Source organism: Podarcis vaucheri (assembly GCF_965113315.1).
Source record: "Podarcis vaucheri genome assembly, chromosome: 5".
In the NCBI taxonomy this organism is placed as follows: domain Eukaryota; kingdom Metazoa; phylum Chordata; class Lepidosauria; order Squamata; family Lacertidae; genus Podarcis; species Podarcis vaucheri.
Window position 1 is genome coordinate 75,767,968 of NC_138763.1, and position 15,106 is coordinate 75,783,073.

The 15,106-nt window shown below is 39.3% G+C and overlaps 1 protein-coding gene across 1 annotated transcript in view; it reads right to left on the reverse strand.

Moving 5' to 3' along the window:
* Nucleotides 1-2,371: 2,371 nt before the first annotated feature.
* The window catches only part of REEP3 (receptor accessory protein 3), a 32,943-nt gene continuing 20,208 nt past the window's right edge, over nt 2,372-15,106 (reverse strand). The window contains exons 3-8 of the mRNA XM_082222503.1: nt 14,157-14,233; nt 13,730-13,850; nt 13,435-13,548; nt 8,496-8,646; nt 8,078-8,229; nt 2,372-6,450 (exon numbers count right to left, since the gene is read on the reverse strand). Coding sequence (XP_082078629.1) covers nt 6,394-6,450; nt 8,078-8,229; nt 8,496-8,646; nt 13,435-13,548; nt 13,730-13,850; nt 14,157-14,233 — 672 coding nt within the window. The 3' untranslated portion in view covers nt 2,372-6,393. The remainder of the gene's footprint in view (nt 6,451-8,077; nt 8,230-8,495; nt 8,647-13,434; nt 13,549-13,729; nt 13,851-14,156; nt 14,234-15,106) is intronic.

A 15,106-nucleotide genomic window follows, 5' to 3' on the forward strand; every position in this document is an offset into this window, starting at 1 on the left:
CTAGGGAAGTTACTTTACTCTTCAAAGAATAGAAGACAGAGATGTATGTGTTGAAAAATATTGGAATGTACGGTACTTTTAATGCCTAAGACAATCCAAAAGGAGTTTTCTGCATCTGCTGAGAGATGAGACTTTGGGGAGCTCTATGTTGTGAGGTCTGATTGCTGCTGCTGCTGCATGGCTGCTATTACGGTATTGCCATAATACCCATTCATCCTGTGCAATTTGACATTACAAGACTACAAATTACAAAAGCACCCATTCAGGGGCTTCTGCACTGTGCCATCTCGAAGAGCTGGGAAGCCACAGAGAAGAGACTTGCACTTTAAGCCAGCAGTATGTTGTGAGACTGTGAAGAAAGAGCCTGAGGAGCAGGGCAAACAGTTTGGTGCATTGAAAGGTACCTGCCAAGTGCAATCCTACTCTCCTAGGAACCTAAGATTAGCCAGCTGGATCAGGCCCATCTAGTCCAGCATCCTGTTTTCGTAGTGGCCAACCAGATGCCTTTGGGAAACCAGTAAACAGAGCATTCTCCCCTTCCATGGTTTCCAGCAATTGGTATCTGGAAGCATTGCTGCCCCAACTGTGGGGGGAGAGCAGAGCCATCATGGCTAGTAGCCATCAATAGCCCTCTCCTCCGTGAATTTGTCTAATCCTCTCTTAAAGCCATCCAAGTTGGCGGCCATCACCACCTCCTAGGGGAGCAAGTTCCGTAGTGTGACTATGCGCTATGTGAAGAAGTACATTCTTCCAGCATTCAGCTTCGATTTCATAGAATGTATGAAAACCTTTTTAATCTCTAAGGCAGCATACCCAATGGTTTATTCAGTGAGGAAGGTTGTTAGAAACAGGCAGCATGTATGGTACAGGGTATCAGAAACCAGAACAGTGGGAGAGCAGTGGAACAAACACTTATTAGATCTGCCCCTCTTTGCAGATCAATATTTTCCATGTGCAATTCTTCAAGTGTGCATATGAATCATACTTGCAAGTCTTAACAGTGCCACTGGGCACTGGGTTCTGCTTCCTGGGCAACACCCAACAGCTAGGTGAATGTATGCCACTTGCAACTACCCATTTTTCCTTTCATGTATTCCATCCCTCTTATTGCTCTGTAACTTTCCCATGAGAAAATTGGTCACATCCAACAAGACAGCATAAAAAGATATCCATGCTGTTCAGAAATATAAAAATGGTGGCCTGTACATCCATCTTTCCAAGTGATCCTGCCCGCTCAGCAGTTCCACTAATCCACATCCCTCTGTGCACTGACACCAAAATTCCAGTGTAGCAAAAAATTCATTCTATGTTATTTAATAAATTATAGGATAATTTAATAAATTATCCTAAACATCTTAAGTGAAAAAAGCAAAAACATTAGAACTCCCCACTGTCAAACATCTTTCTACTGTAAGGCAAGACACAAATCAACAGAATCCTAAGATGTACTTGTCTCTGACAAGATGCACAGACAATCTAATACAAAAGTTAAAAGCATTGCACATGAAGAATTCAGGGGGTGGAGTGAGCAGCCAACCCACTTAGTTGATTCCAAGACATTTCGTCTTCAGCAAAATTGCACGTTTCCCATCCCAGTGGAGGAAAGACGCTGGAAGGTCACATATAGCTCACTCACACAAGTGTTTCCAATCAAAAGCTCCTTCCCAAAATTATCAACAGTGCTGGCGTAAGCTTTTTTTAAATAAAAAAACAACCACCATGGAAGTGAAAAATATGTTCAGAAGAAAAATAAAAACAATTGTTTTTATAAGAACGATGAAATCACATCCTTATATTTTAGTTTTGAAAGGAACGTGAGAATATTTTCTCAAGCTTGGCAAGACATGATCATTGCAACTCAAGAGGATATTCTGGCTCAAAATAAATAGTAGCTTGTGCTTTTACTCTTCCATAAAATGTAACCATTGCTACCATGTGCCACCATTACTAAAAATGACCCTACCACATTTAGACAGATGTCTGAGATTATGATCAGGATTTAAAACAACCATGAAAACTATTTCAGCACAACTAAAGAGGTTTCAGGCTATTTCTTGCTCAACCAGGAGTTCACTCCCCCACCCCGACTGCATTTGAAAGTGAGATAGTTCAGCTTGGTATCAGATCACTTTGGGGATCTTTTCTGGAGAGGAGACAAAGGCTTTAAGCTAGGCTAAAGGAGTCTTGCCCCTGCAAGCATCCATGGGATCAGAGCAGGTTTAAAGAGAGATGTGGAAGAATGACAATTTGCAATTGGTATGATTCCAACCATTTTAGATTTGAGGCAGCTCAGTACATTACTTCCTATAATGTTTTTATTTCCTTACAGATATTAAGCTGCATGGCATTTGAATGAGACAGGACAAAGACATTGAAAGTATTCATTTTATTAAGTATCTTTTTAAAAAAAAAATCTTTTCAAGAGCCATTGCATCTTCAAAAATAGCATATACATAGGTAAAGAAGTATCAGTACAAAACTCAGTACTACAAATATGTAAACAAGTTGACAGTCTGTTACAGATGGGAAAGTTAAAGCTTGCAGTCTTAAAGCTGCAATTAGTCAATATGTTGAAATTGCATTTGTAAGACCTGGTAAGTAGAAGCAGTCCTTGAAAATAGTTTAATGTTTCTTTTGCATAATACGTACTTCATTCAACATTGATCATCTTTCAACAAAATACCTTGTTTTTGACGTGGTAAAACCATTATATTTAATTTGCAGCAATTATTTTGCCATTCTTTGAATCCAAGAAGCTAAAAAATGGATTTTAAAAATGGGAGAAAGAATTGCTTTTCATTCATTTCACTGAAGGACAACCTCACTGAGTGAGTGTCCAAGGAATGTGCCACTTGTAGTTGCCATGGGTGTACACCATAGTCTTTCAATATACTTGAACCAGGAAGATTCAGCCAACCAAGAGCTCCCTTTGTATCACACCCATACCATACAAGTACAATCACACCTGCACCATACACATGCAAGCACTACATGTAACTTTTGAGTATTCATGATACAAGTACACACCAACAACATAACATACAAAGCAGCCCTTAAGCCTTACAAATTTTTCGGATGAGTCTGTTTGACAAAAGGCATGGATATATTTTAAAAAATAGCTGAAATAACATATCATTTCGCAATCACTTCCTATACAGTTCCTTTGAAATTATCTGGTTGGATCAGTTGTAGGAAGATACAAAACTCTTTTGTCTGACCCAGTATGGTGTGTGCTTCTACATAACAAGCCACAAGTTATTTTAAAAACAAAAGTGGAAGACACAAGTTGAAAACTAGGCTGGCTTATTTTAGAACTACGGTCTTCCAGTATGTAGGCTTCAAAAAAAACATAAGGCTGATTTAAATTTTGTTAACAGAGAGATTATACAACAGAAAGACTTCTGAAAGATAATGCTGGGAATACACCTCCAATTCAGATACTATACTCCTTTCTCCCTACACTCAGTGAAACCACGTTAGTAGCTACTCTGAGGGCCAAACTAGAGAAGATACCATTCAACAATTAGCAGCTACATAGGTGGCTTTTTAAAAAGAAATTGCAGCCACAGAGACATCAGTCTGAATTGGGAACTTTGTGTGGGAGTAGCCCCCCCCCCCGATTTTCAATTGGGGGGGATGCTCCATGCCAATCAGCCCCATCCCCAGCAGCTGTAATTTACCTTTTAAAAAAGCAATCATGTATCTAATTTTGTGAACAGCATCTTAGCAAGTTGGGTACAAAAATGTAAAAGCAAGCATTGTTTCTTATTAAAATTCTGTTTCCAAAGCTGAAGAGAAAACAGTTCTTTAGTTCCTTATTTGGGGCAAGCTGTCAGTATTCAGAATAAATGGTAAATTCTTTTCTGGAGAAGAGACACTTCCACATGGCATGAATTAAAAATTGTGAAGCATATACATATTTGGAACCACTTCCTTTGGAACCACTTTACCAAGTTAAAACCCTAGTACCAACATATATAACAGCAGCAATTTTTTTCAAGTGTTCGGTTAAAAAGTGTGCAGCACTCAAAGCTGTGAAGATCAGGCTTAAAATGTGAACCTCTTTTCATGATTTCTTAAATAACATTTATTGGCTGAGGGTCTGACATGGTTCTTGCATCCAGAAGCATTACTAAAACTCCTGGTTATTCTAATAGTTTTGGAAGATTCACCTGTCTAAAAAGGACAAGTCAAGACATTCCTCAGGAATCTAGCCAAAAATAATAGTATTTTGTGAGCCAGATGTTCTAAATCTTGATATTCTTAAGTGTTCACTACTTAACACTTGAGAATATCAAGATTTAGAACATTTCAAGTGCTACTCTTGAATGGCATAACGAACATCACACAAGTGTATCAAGTTAACACAAGCTCTACATATTATGCTTGTTTTACATAAGATATGTACATATATGTAAGCCCAACCACCCAGTTGCTCTGGATCGTATCCAACAAAGTATTTCAGTATCTGGCTGTGTAGCTGAACTTTCCTTCCCTCTCCTTTCTTCTCCCATGAGAGCCCTAAATCTGTTCTGGGGTTTCACCAAACCTCTGCAGCAGATTTGGGGAGGACATGCAGGGAAAGGGCAAATATGACACTGGAAATGAAAAATCTTGCAACTGCTTGGTTGCATACCACCCTCGTGTTCCTGAAACGGCCTTCAATTCTCTGCAGTGCGCCAACATAAAACTTTCAATGTTTTACAAAAGAATTAAAAAAAACAAGCACAATAAAAAGCATATGCAAGATGATTATTAAACACTAGAAACACAGGACTCTAAAATAATAGAACAACTAAATTTAGAGTGTGCAAGTTTTTCCTGTTTCTTGAGTTTGACATGTCTAGTACATGGTACACCATACGACCGCTGGTATCCAACAAAAAGGTTTGAAATCTTTTGGGTCTTGTAGTTAAATTCCTTTATATACATTCCAAAAAGAAAAGGCACCTGGCCCATATTGCTCAGCTGCGTGCTCTCACATGCAGCAGTGAACCCATAAGAGAAAGTCCACACGAAGATAAACTTGATAAGAGTTGCATGCAGAAAGTGCTAACTTCAATCCCTGATGGTCTCCAGGTGTTGCTTGGAGAAATACCTGTCTGAAACACTGAGGAGGTGCTGCCAGTGTAGACTATCCTAAACTAGATAAGACCAACGGTCTGACTGTGTGTTGCAGCTTTCCGTGTTCCTTGGTCAACACTACATTGAAAAAACCAATTAGAACTGCAATACTACAGATCACAGCATGCAAGTGTCCAGATACAGATAGCAAAGGGACCTGTGTAACACGTTTGTTGTGGCACAAACATCTGTGGACTACAGCGCACATCTACCTGTAACTCAGGGTAACACTTCATGTATCTGTGAACTGTAGTTCATGGCAGCTCATGCCTGTTGTTTTTGCTGCAAAAGACTAGCACAGGGGCTGCTCTGGAAAAAGATAATGTTCTGAGTGATCAACTCGGCTGTATGCACAGGCTACCTTCAAATCCCTTGTTACAGTAAAGCAATATACAGACCTCCAAACAATGAAGCAAGTTATGTGAGCCTTCTGGTGTTGTTGTTGTTGTTATTTTAGTTCTATACTGCAAATTCATATAAAATATATCTATGCAGCGTACAGAATTTCACCTAAAACCAACTTCAGACTGAATAAAGCAGTCTCCCCATGTCACATAGCAGTGAGGAAATTATCAAAAGTAGTTTGTCATGTTTTAAGAAAGTGAATTCCACTAGGTAGCAGAAACCCCTTGAACAGCCATAAGTTGTTCTTTGGATCCAAGCCATTAAGAAGATTAATTGTGAATGACTTTTTCTTTCACACTCAATACTCTTAACATTGCATTTTAAGAATTTTTAAGGAATCTAGCACAATGATGCATTCAAGTATAAGCTTTCCAAGTATAAAAAGGAAATTCTGGAAGTGCTGAGATTTTCAGTAAGTGTTAACCAAGCACTTAATGCTCATCCACAAAGCCACAATTAAAAGTCTCTAAGAGTCAGCTGTTAAATTATTTCACTTATGAAGTACAAAAGCGTAATGTGCTAACCTAAACATATTAGCAATTAGTTTTAAGAAACTGAGATTAAACATAACTCCACTCTTTAAAGCAATATATTCTTACCACCATGACTGAATTATTGATATGGATAATCCCTAACCATAGTGGCCAGTTAAGTCAGGTATGCACACAGAGCTCTGTGCATGCAGGGCTTTCCCCTTCCTCTTCAATGATCAAGAAAATGCTCTACACTGGCAATGGGAATCCACACGTGTGCCAAGTGTTTCCCTTCAGAGAATGGGGAAGTCCTATGCAGGACAAGGCCCTATTGTGGGCCTGCAGGAAGCAACTAATATAGCAGTTTGACATGCTGAATTGTGAAGATCGTTTAGAAGTACACTTGTGGTCTTCTCTTCACTTTGTATTTTAATGAGCCATACCGCACCTGAAAGAAAAAAATGGCATGGAAGATTTAGATACAAAGAGCAAAATCTGGTGCAAAATTTGTAAAACTGGCTGTTTATTTCCTGTCAGGAATAGAATCAAGCATAAGGACATGAATGAAAGTGTTAATCCAATTATGTGCAATAAAAACAGCTTCTGATCATTAGCAGCCTTTAAAAAAATGCCAGTCTGTGCACAGGGGTAGCGAATATGGTGTCCTTCACATGTGGTTTGATTACAGCTCCCACCATCTCTGAACATGCCAGCTGATAGTAGGCCAAAACATCTGGATGGTTTTATGTTGGTTAGCCCAAATGACCACTACAGAACACACAACAAGGTTGATGCATACAGTACAGTTATCAAGAGCTATTGCACCCCCTTCCCATTTTTATTTCCCTTAGCATATGAATGATTTGACAAAATGCTGAACAGAAAAACCTGGCAAAGCAGTACATGAAGAAGAAACAGATAAAAACAAATATATTTGAAAGCTGGAACATATTAATGCTGTGTGAATGTCACTTAAAACACAATTCGAGAGATCCGGAGCCAACTGCTAGAGCAGCAATCTCCCTCCCTCCTAGGGAAAACATGTTCTCCCTCCCAGCTTCAGCATAACTCAAAGGGATTTCAGCATTATTCCTTTAAGCAGGCGTTGAACCCACAAGTTCATTCAGTTCCAACTTACCCTGACCTATGGTACAAGAGAAGGGGGAATGCAGTCCTGAGAGGGAAGGGAGTAGAAAGAATGAGCAGGGGGTCTCCATTGCTTAACCCAGCCTTCCTCAAGCTGGTGTCCTCTAGATTTTGTTGGGACTCCAATTCCCATGGGCATCATGCTGGGGAAGGCTGCTTAACTACTGTTAAAAGGCAACCAGTGCATCACTGAGAAAACTGCCAGATGCACCTTTTGAATTATAACACTTTGAACATCCAACTATGGTAGCATGATGAGCCAACAATTAATATTTAAAGGTCATTTGTATTATGAAAAAGCTTTAATAAAACCTTATTTTGAAAAAAGAAAGGCTATGTTTCAAAATATTCCCCCAGAAAGGCATAAAACACCGGGGGGAGTCTCTCTTCCAGGCAGCCTTAGAATCACCAAAAAAATCAGCAAAACAAAAAGATGTCAGTAACAACAGTGGAAAAAGCTGCATAAAACACACATTTCCGTTGATCTGGTTCTTGCTGCAGAGCAAGCTGGAAATATTCAGCTTATTAGGTGTTATGTCATGTGCCCATTGTCAGAGACATGGCCTGGAGCAGCTACCCCACTCTGCTGGGGGCAGAATGGTCTGGGAGGGTTTCTAGCTAACAGGACTCTGAACTGCAGGACACAAAGGGACGTCACCAAATGGCTTCCAAGTGCCCTCACCAACATTGTGGAGCATGAAGGTTGTCTTGGTACTCTAGTGACCTTCATGTGATAAACAGGAAGATCAACTGCTCGAGCGCAGATAGCATAAATTCTTAACTGAACCTAACCAAACAGGAGTGAGAGTGCATTACTGCTGTCCATCAGGAGATCTGGAGTGAGGTGTTGCCAATAAATGACATACAGCTCTATTTCTTTGTACCATCTGAACGCAGAACTTTATATTACTAAGTAGAGATGTACTTGCCTCCTTGCGGCCTTTGATAGTTTTTACCGATTTCATACTTTGTGTTCGCCGGAGACCTCTCTGAGTGAACGTCTCATCCTCTGAATACGTCCCTTCCCTCTCCTCATCTGTTTTATCATCTTCAGAATCTTTTTTTAATGGAATAGTGTAACCTGAGATTGCAAAGTTGAAAGTTTGTTAAATTATAAATCATTGGTATAAATTATCTTTAAATAAGGTGAATACTGGGGACTAGACAAAGCTGGACTGTTCTGATAAAATCTGCAGGAACAAGGCTTTCTCAATTTCCAGTAAAATAACATGGTTGTATTCATCCACTGCTTGCTTTATACAAAATTTAATGGGCAACATCCAATATCAGTTATCACATGATCTAGCAAAAACAGAAACATCCCAATTCTTTTAGTAATATACAAACCTAAAGTTTCATTGGTGGTGGAGCTTCTGCTTCTCTTTTTTGTATCAGGTAATGTTTGGTAGTGTCTTTGTCCCACTGGTTCATCACCTTGTATAGCTGTTAAGTCATGCATACTGAAACTCCGCAGCTTTTCAGTTATTGCCCCTTGACCCTGAAAAATTAAGGGGGGGGGGGCAGAGAAATGTTTCAATAGGAAAAGGATCATTTTCCCCCAAAGTTTATTTGTAACAGTCAAAATATAAATTGTACTGTTGCAAGGCATTACATGCAGTGCTTCCATTTCCATCAAGCATATTGTGTTCTTTTGTGTAGAACCTTGCTTAAACATAAAACTTAAAACTTCCATAATACAAAATTTACACTAGTAAACCAATTTATAAAATCACATTCTCTTTTTAAAAATAATGCCAGATGTTCTGCACAAATGGAGGTTTCCCAGTTTTGTATTAGAGCTGAACTGTATTGTTACACTCCTGGCTGTAGATTAAGGGAGTGACAACACAATTCTACATACATCTTCCACTGAATAATTCTCGTTGAAACCACTGGAGCTTATTCCTGATCGTGCTGTAACTATTGCACTATAGCACATGTACAAGTGCCTCTACGGAAATGGAGCTGCAAAAAATACACCTGGAAAAACTCTATCCCTTGTCAACCTTAAATAATTATAAGGGGCATGTAAAGTTCTGGGCAAGCTGACAGTTTTGAATGCAACAAATAAGATTTCTTATCTAGCAATGCTTCCAAGTGTCAAGATGACACCTGTTGTTGTTTCTTTAAAAAAGGATGGGGTGTGTGTGTGCGCGCACACATGTGCAAGACAGGGCTGAAACATGCAAGTGCATGTAGCACCTGCAATAGTTTCTATAGTCCGTGAACAAGCCTGTGCAAGCCTGAGGCCCCTGCACTTCTTTCTCTGCTTTTTCCTCCGGCATGTGTGTAAGAAGGTTTTTTTGGATACTTCCACTTCCATTTTAGATTAACTGCCACTTGTTGCGCTGCCCAAACCCAGCCATGGTTGGTTCGAAACAAAACAGCTTGTTTTAAATCGAGCCAGAGTTTTAGAATAATTACACTTTAGGGTTCAGAGGAAACGCTAAACTGTGGTTAATCAGAACAAAAGTTTCTGATTTGCTCCTCACACAGCTGCACAAGAAGTGGTGGTGGTGGGAATGCACAAGTCTTGAGGCTCGGACAGCCTCATTCCTAGTCATTAACAAGGTTTATCATGAGATCCATCCATTTTGTAGAAGCCAAAGTGACAAAAGTGTACTAGTAGGGCAATGCAGAAAACCAGCAGTAAAAATGTAAGTAGAAAGCCAGCAGAAGGACAGTATTCAGTGTTTTGCACTACGTACCACATGTATTTGCCCAGATAGTCAGCACAGTGGTACCTCCGGTTGCGGATGGGATCCGTTCTGGAGCTCCGGTTGGATCCCGAGGTTTCCGCAAGCAGAGGGACCGCTTCTGCGCATGCAGTAAAACCTGGAAAAATACTTCTAGGTTTGCCGTGTTCACATCCTGAAGGATACACAACCAGAGGTGTGCTTATCCAGAGGTACCACTGTATTGGCTGTGCAAAGGGTCCCCTGTCATGTAACTACTTTGTAGATACAGAACACATGAAAGTACTTCATACACAACACTGAATTTATGGAATTGCTTGCCATAATACACAGTTATAGCTACAAGCTTAGATGACATTAAAAGAGATTAAACAAAATCATGGAAATTTGGTAAATCAATGGATACTGGCTACCACAGCTAAACGGAGCCTCAGTGTTCAGAGGTGCTGGGATGTACAAGTTGTTGTTGCTTTCATGAATTGCTTGTGGGCTTCCTGGAAGTATTTGGCTTGTTACTGTTAGAAACAGCATTCTCAACTAAAAGCATTTCCCTCCATCCTAAGTGTAAGTCAGGACCATTTCAAATACCCAACCCAGATTACTCATTTTTGTGAAATTCTATTTAGCATCTGGATCACAATTTCTGTATGAATAAGCCCCAATATATTAAAAATAGTCCTATAATTATGTACTTACTGAGAATTTTTACAGCTCTCCAGCTTTTATAGGCCTCCAGTTGTCAGGGAACAGCATCTTTGACCCAACTAGCTTCCTATCCTATATTGCCTTTAATTGTGTCCTCCTGTCATATAGGATCTTTAATGCAGCCAACCCAACTGTGCCTCATATATCCATTCCATCTGGTACAATCTCCTGGCCATAAAGTTCCGAATTTTCTTAAAATATAATTACTGAATTTACACTTAAGCATGCAAGCTCATACAAGTTACCTTTTCCTTATTTATTTTAAGCATGCAGATGGTGTCTTTCCTTGCTGTAAAACTTCCATGTGCTATATTAAACAGTTCGGCCCACGTGAATTAATTCACTAACAGGACCAGCAATCCTTTCAAGCACATTTGGGAGAAATTTGGTTTAACAAAGGGCTGCAGTTATGGCTGACAAAGTAGCCTTATGCCATTCATTTTCTTGTTTTCAGCTGTCAACACATTAGTACTGTAGTAACATCCTTAGAGGTTGCATGATATATAATAACGTGTTTAAACATAGATCTGAAACATGGTATAAATGGTCAGAACTTCTCATACAAATCTTTGTCCTTGAACAAAAAGCTACAAATTGGCAGTAACCAAAGGCCGTTTTGAACCTCTGTAGATAAACCAGCAGAGGAATCATCTCAGAACACTAAATTATGCATTTGGAAATATAATGGTCTTCATTAAACAGCTAGCTCTCAGGATAAGAGTAAATAGACAAAGCATGGCCAAATATAAAATACTACATATGAAAGCGAAGTGAGGAGCTACTTTGGCTGCATACCATCAGCAGTTTGCAGCGTTTGAAGTTGAGGAAATGAAACCTTGAGAAGAGCAGGTACAGCAAAAATGGAAGCCATAAACAAGCCAAATAGGACAAAAGCTGAACATTATGACCCTACATTATTGTTTTCTTTCAATAAATTGAGCTCCAACGTTCAGGAAAATCCTGCCTTGATCAAGACTCAAGAGAGGAAGGTTAGGTCTCATGTCTCAGCCTTAGGAAATCCTGGATGTGTGGTTTCTTTGCGTTTGTAAGAACACAGTGGTCACATCAAACCAGGCTACTGCCAATTCAGAAAGAACTGATGAGGTAGACATAACACTAAGCCATAGTTTAAAATAAAAAAGAGCCACAGCAAGTCATGCGCTCACATACTCTCTCCCTGGTGCAGATGTGAGTGTGAGTGCACATATGCCAAAGACAGGCATGATTTGATCAACTGAGGCCTTATGCAGTTAAGCAATTTCCCCTAAGAATGGCAAATTCTGCATACCCTTGCCAACTAGTAATTATTCCTCCTCAGAATCTCATCTAGTGTCAATTAAAGCAATAGCTATTTCCTGAATAAAATGGCCGTGTGCAGAATTTGAATAGTTGTTTACCAAGAATATCGGACAACCAGTTCAAACGTTATCCTGCTGCCTAAACACAACACACAGATTATGGCTGTTTGAAAGCTTTTCGCTTGGCAGCACTCCTTGAGGAGTGGTAACAATCTCAATTATTCTTAGCACATCAAACCCAAAAGCATGGGCCACTGAAGTGCTGTACAGACATTTCCACTCATATGCAAAGTTTTAGACTAGAAATGGGGTACCTGTAGCCTTCCAGATACTGCTGCACTACAACTCCCATCATCCCTGATCACTGGCTATGCTTGATCTAAGGCTATGTCCAGTGTCCTGCTGCCAGCTGAAGTTCATCAGGTATCTGCTACGAGTAAGGCCTTTGGGGCGGCAGTGTCAATTTTATAGAATACTCTCCTTAGGGTTTCAACAACTGATTCTTCTGGCACGAGGTTCATCTGGGTTTTTTTAGGAAGGATTTCAGCCTGACTGCTCTGACATATCCATGCCTTGGAGCAAGCTGGTTTTTCCTGCTCTACTGATTTGTTTTCGCTTCTCTTGTAATATCTAATGTGAATATGACTGTTTAAATGTTCACATTTCTTGTTCTGAGATTTCCTTCACCTTGAGGAAAGTGAAACAGAAGGGCAGGGGCTTTGCTCTGAAGACACCTCTTTAAAGTTAGCCAGATATATTTTTAAGCATTTCCACTACCTTTTTGTTTCTGATCCATTGACTGCTGGTGAAACTTGTCTACAAAGCATTGCTACAAGTATTAGGAAGGTTACACTTCTACTAGTTGCAGTTATAATTTCCTAGAAATATGAAAGACAGGGAGAAAAGAGGAAGCTACCCTTCACTAATGCATGGAAATATACTGCAGGCAATGTCCATCTTGTTCAACCTGTCTTGTACCATTTATTCTAAGCACATCTTTGATTGGAGGTGTATAGATTCTCCTTTTATATTGCTATAGTTACAAATGTTGACTTCATTAGTGTCCATTAGCTACATGCCTGAATTACAGGAAGAGCCGAGAAGCTTATTACTTAGACACCTCACAGAAAATCAGGAGCACACCTTTTGAGTCCAAGTGCAGCAGCCCAATTAAATTAATGTTTTCCAATATCACACAACTCAAAGCAAGAACAGTTATGGTTCAAGTTCATGTAGTGAATTAATATTTTATTCTGAAAAAGGTAAAGAGAATTCAGTGGGGATTCATATTAATTTGCCAACTCATATGTACTGTAGCACTGCTTCATGCTTTAATTTCCATGAACAATTACCTCAACTTGATTGAAGGAAAACAGCAGAAAGAAGCCAGAAATCCTACGGAGTGTGATTACCAGCAAGAAAAGGCAACAAGAGAGAAAGAAAGGGTCATCTTCACTATTTTTTTAAAAAATCATAATATAGCTAGTGTTTAAGAGAGGACATACTTTTAGAACATGCTGTTAGAAAAAAGTTATCCAACTTAATATGCAATGTATTTTTATAATGAACGGTTAAGTAATATTTTACCTTTACAGCTGCTGTCACTGCAGCAGTAGCAGCTAAATTTAAGCCTTGTTTACCAAAGTTAACCATTGTTTCATAACCGCGTTCTTTGGCTTGCACAATATATTCATCAATCTCCTAAGGGGAAAAACAGGCAAACAGTGTGGACATTAATCTAATTTGACATAACATTCTCAGTGTTAAATACAAAGTACTAATGCAAGTTTCTCCTCCCTGCCCCGCCCCACCCCAATTGCATTATTTTTTTTAATATTATGGAATAAATTATTTTAAAAACACAAAGAGAGGAATGTCTCACCCTTTCTCTTGAAGAAAGAAGAGGATGAAGAAACTTCCTATATATTAAACTTGCTCCTCTAGTATATGGAGAGAGCAACCAAATAACAAATGCAATCTTCAACTCGTAGTACAATGGAAACCTGCAAAACAAATCAGAATTCAAAATTGGGTTCTGTTATTTTAGAAACAGGTACATTCCTTCTAGATTAGAAAGCTCTGGATGATATTGAATAATAACACGTTTTAATCAAAAGCTTTTTTTGGCTTTACTTTAATTATCTATAATCCTTAATTTAGTTTTACATATTACTGCTATTTTATAGCTCTACCTTTTTCAGAACTAGCATAGGATAATTCGGATAAAGGGTATGTCACACTATAAACTACAATATGTCAAAACACAACTGGAATTGTAACATTATGCTCTGAACCCAAACATATCTTACCAAGATATCATGAGGTCCGTTATTGTTTCAGTAACAGTATAAAGAGCAAACACAATCCAGTACATCATCCACCGCACCTGAAAAGGAAAGATGTGACAACCATTTTAATTTCCAATACATCAATGACAGGAACACAGGATACAGATTTTGCAATGATTTAAACTATGCTTACTTGCTGCTTATATTCATATGTTTTAGAAAGATGGGAACCATAGGTAGCAGACAGCAGCTGAAAGAGTCAGAACCTTTCTGATAAACAGCCCTTTTACTCTAGCTTAAATCAAAGCAGCTCTGATAGTCTGACCAACTTCTGCCAGAAAAGGAACAAAACAGCCGATTTGGAAGAAGCAGCTATCGTTTCACTACCATGAGTTAAGTCATACAACAAGGAGAAAATACCCTCCATTCCATCGCTTTCCTTAAAATGGGGACTCGAAAAGTAGCACCACTGAGAATCTTCTAAATATAATTCTCACTGGTTAAGCAAGCTGCAGAAAGTGATACATGTCCATTTAAGCTAGTGTTGGCAGTAGCAGTACACAGTACAGGACAGATGGATAGGTATCTCCACCAAAATAAAATTTTATATCAAATTAATTTTGTGAGAGTGCTGATAATTTTGTGTTAGTGTCAGATGGAACCCTACTCATTTTGTATCACAGGACTGTTGCTGACCCGATAGCTATAATATAACCTATGGCAATCTATACAGTCCTACAGTTCCAGCCCTTAGCAAGCTACCAGATCACTGCAAAGATTACAGTGGTTTAGCTGGGTCCCATCGCCTGTGTTCAGTTTGAGACCTCCAGCATCCTAAGGTAAAGGTAAAGGGACCCCTGACCATTAGGTCCAGTTGTGGCCAACTCTGGAGTTGCGGCGCTCATCTCACTTTATTGGCCGAGGGAGCCGGCGTACAGCTTCCGGGTCATGTGGCCAGCATGACTAAGCCG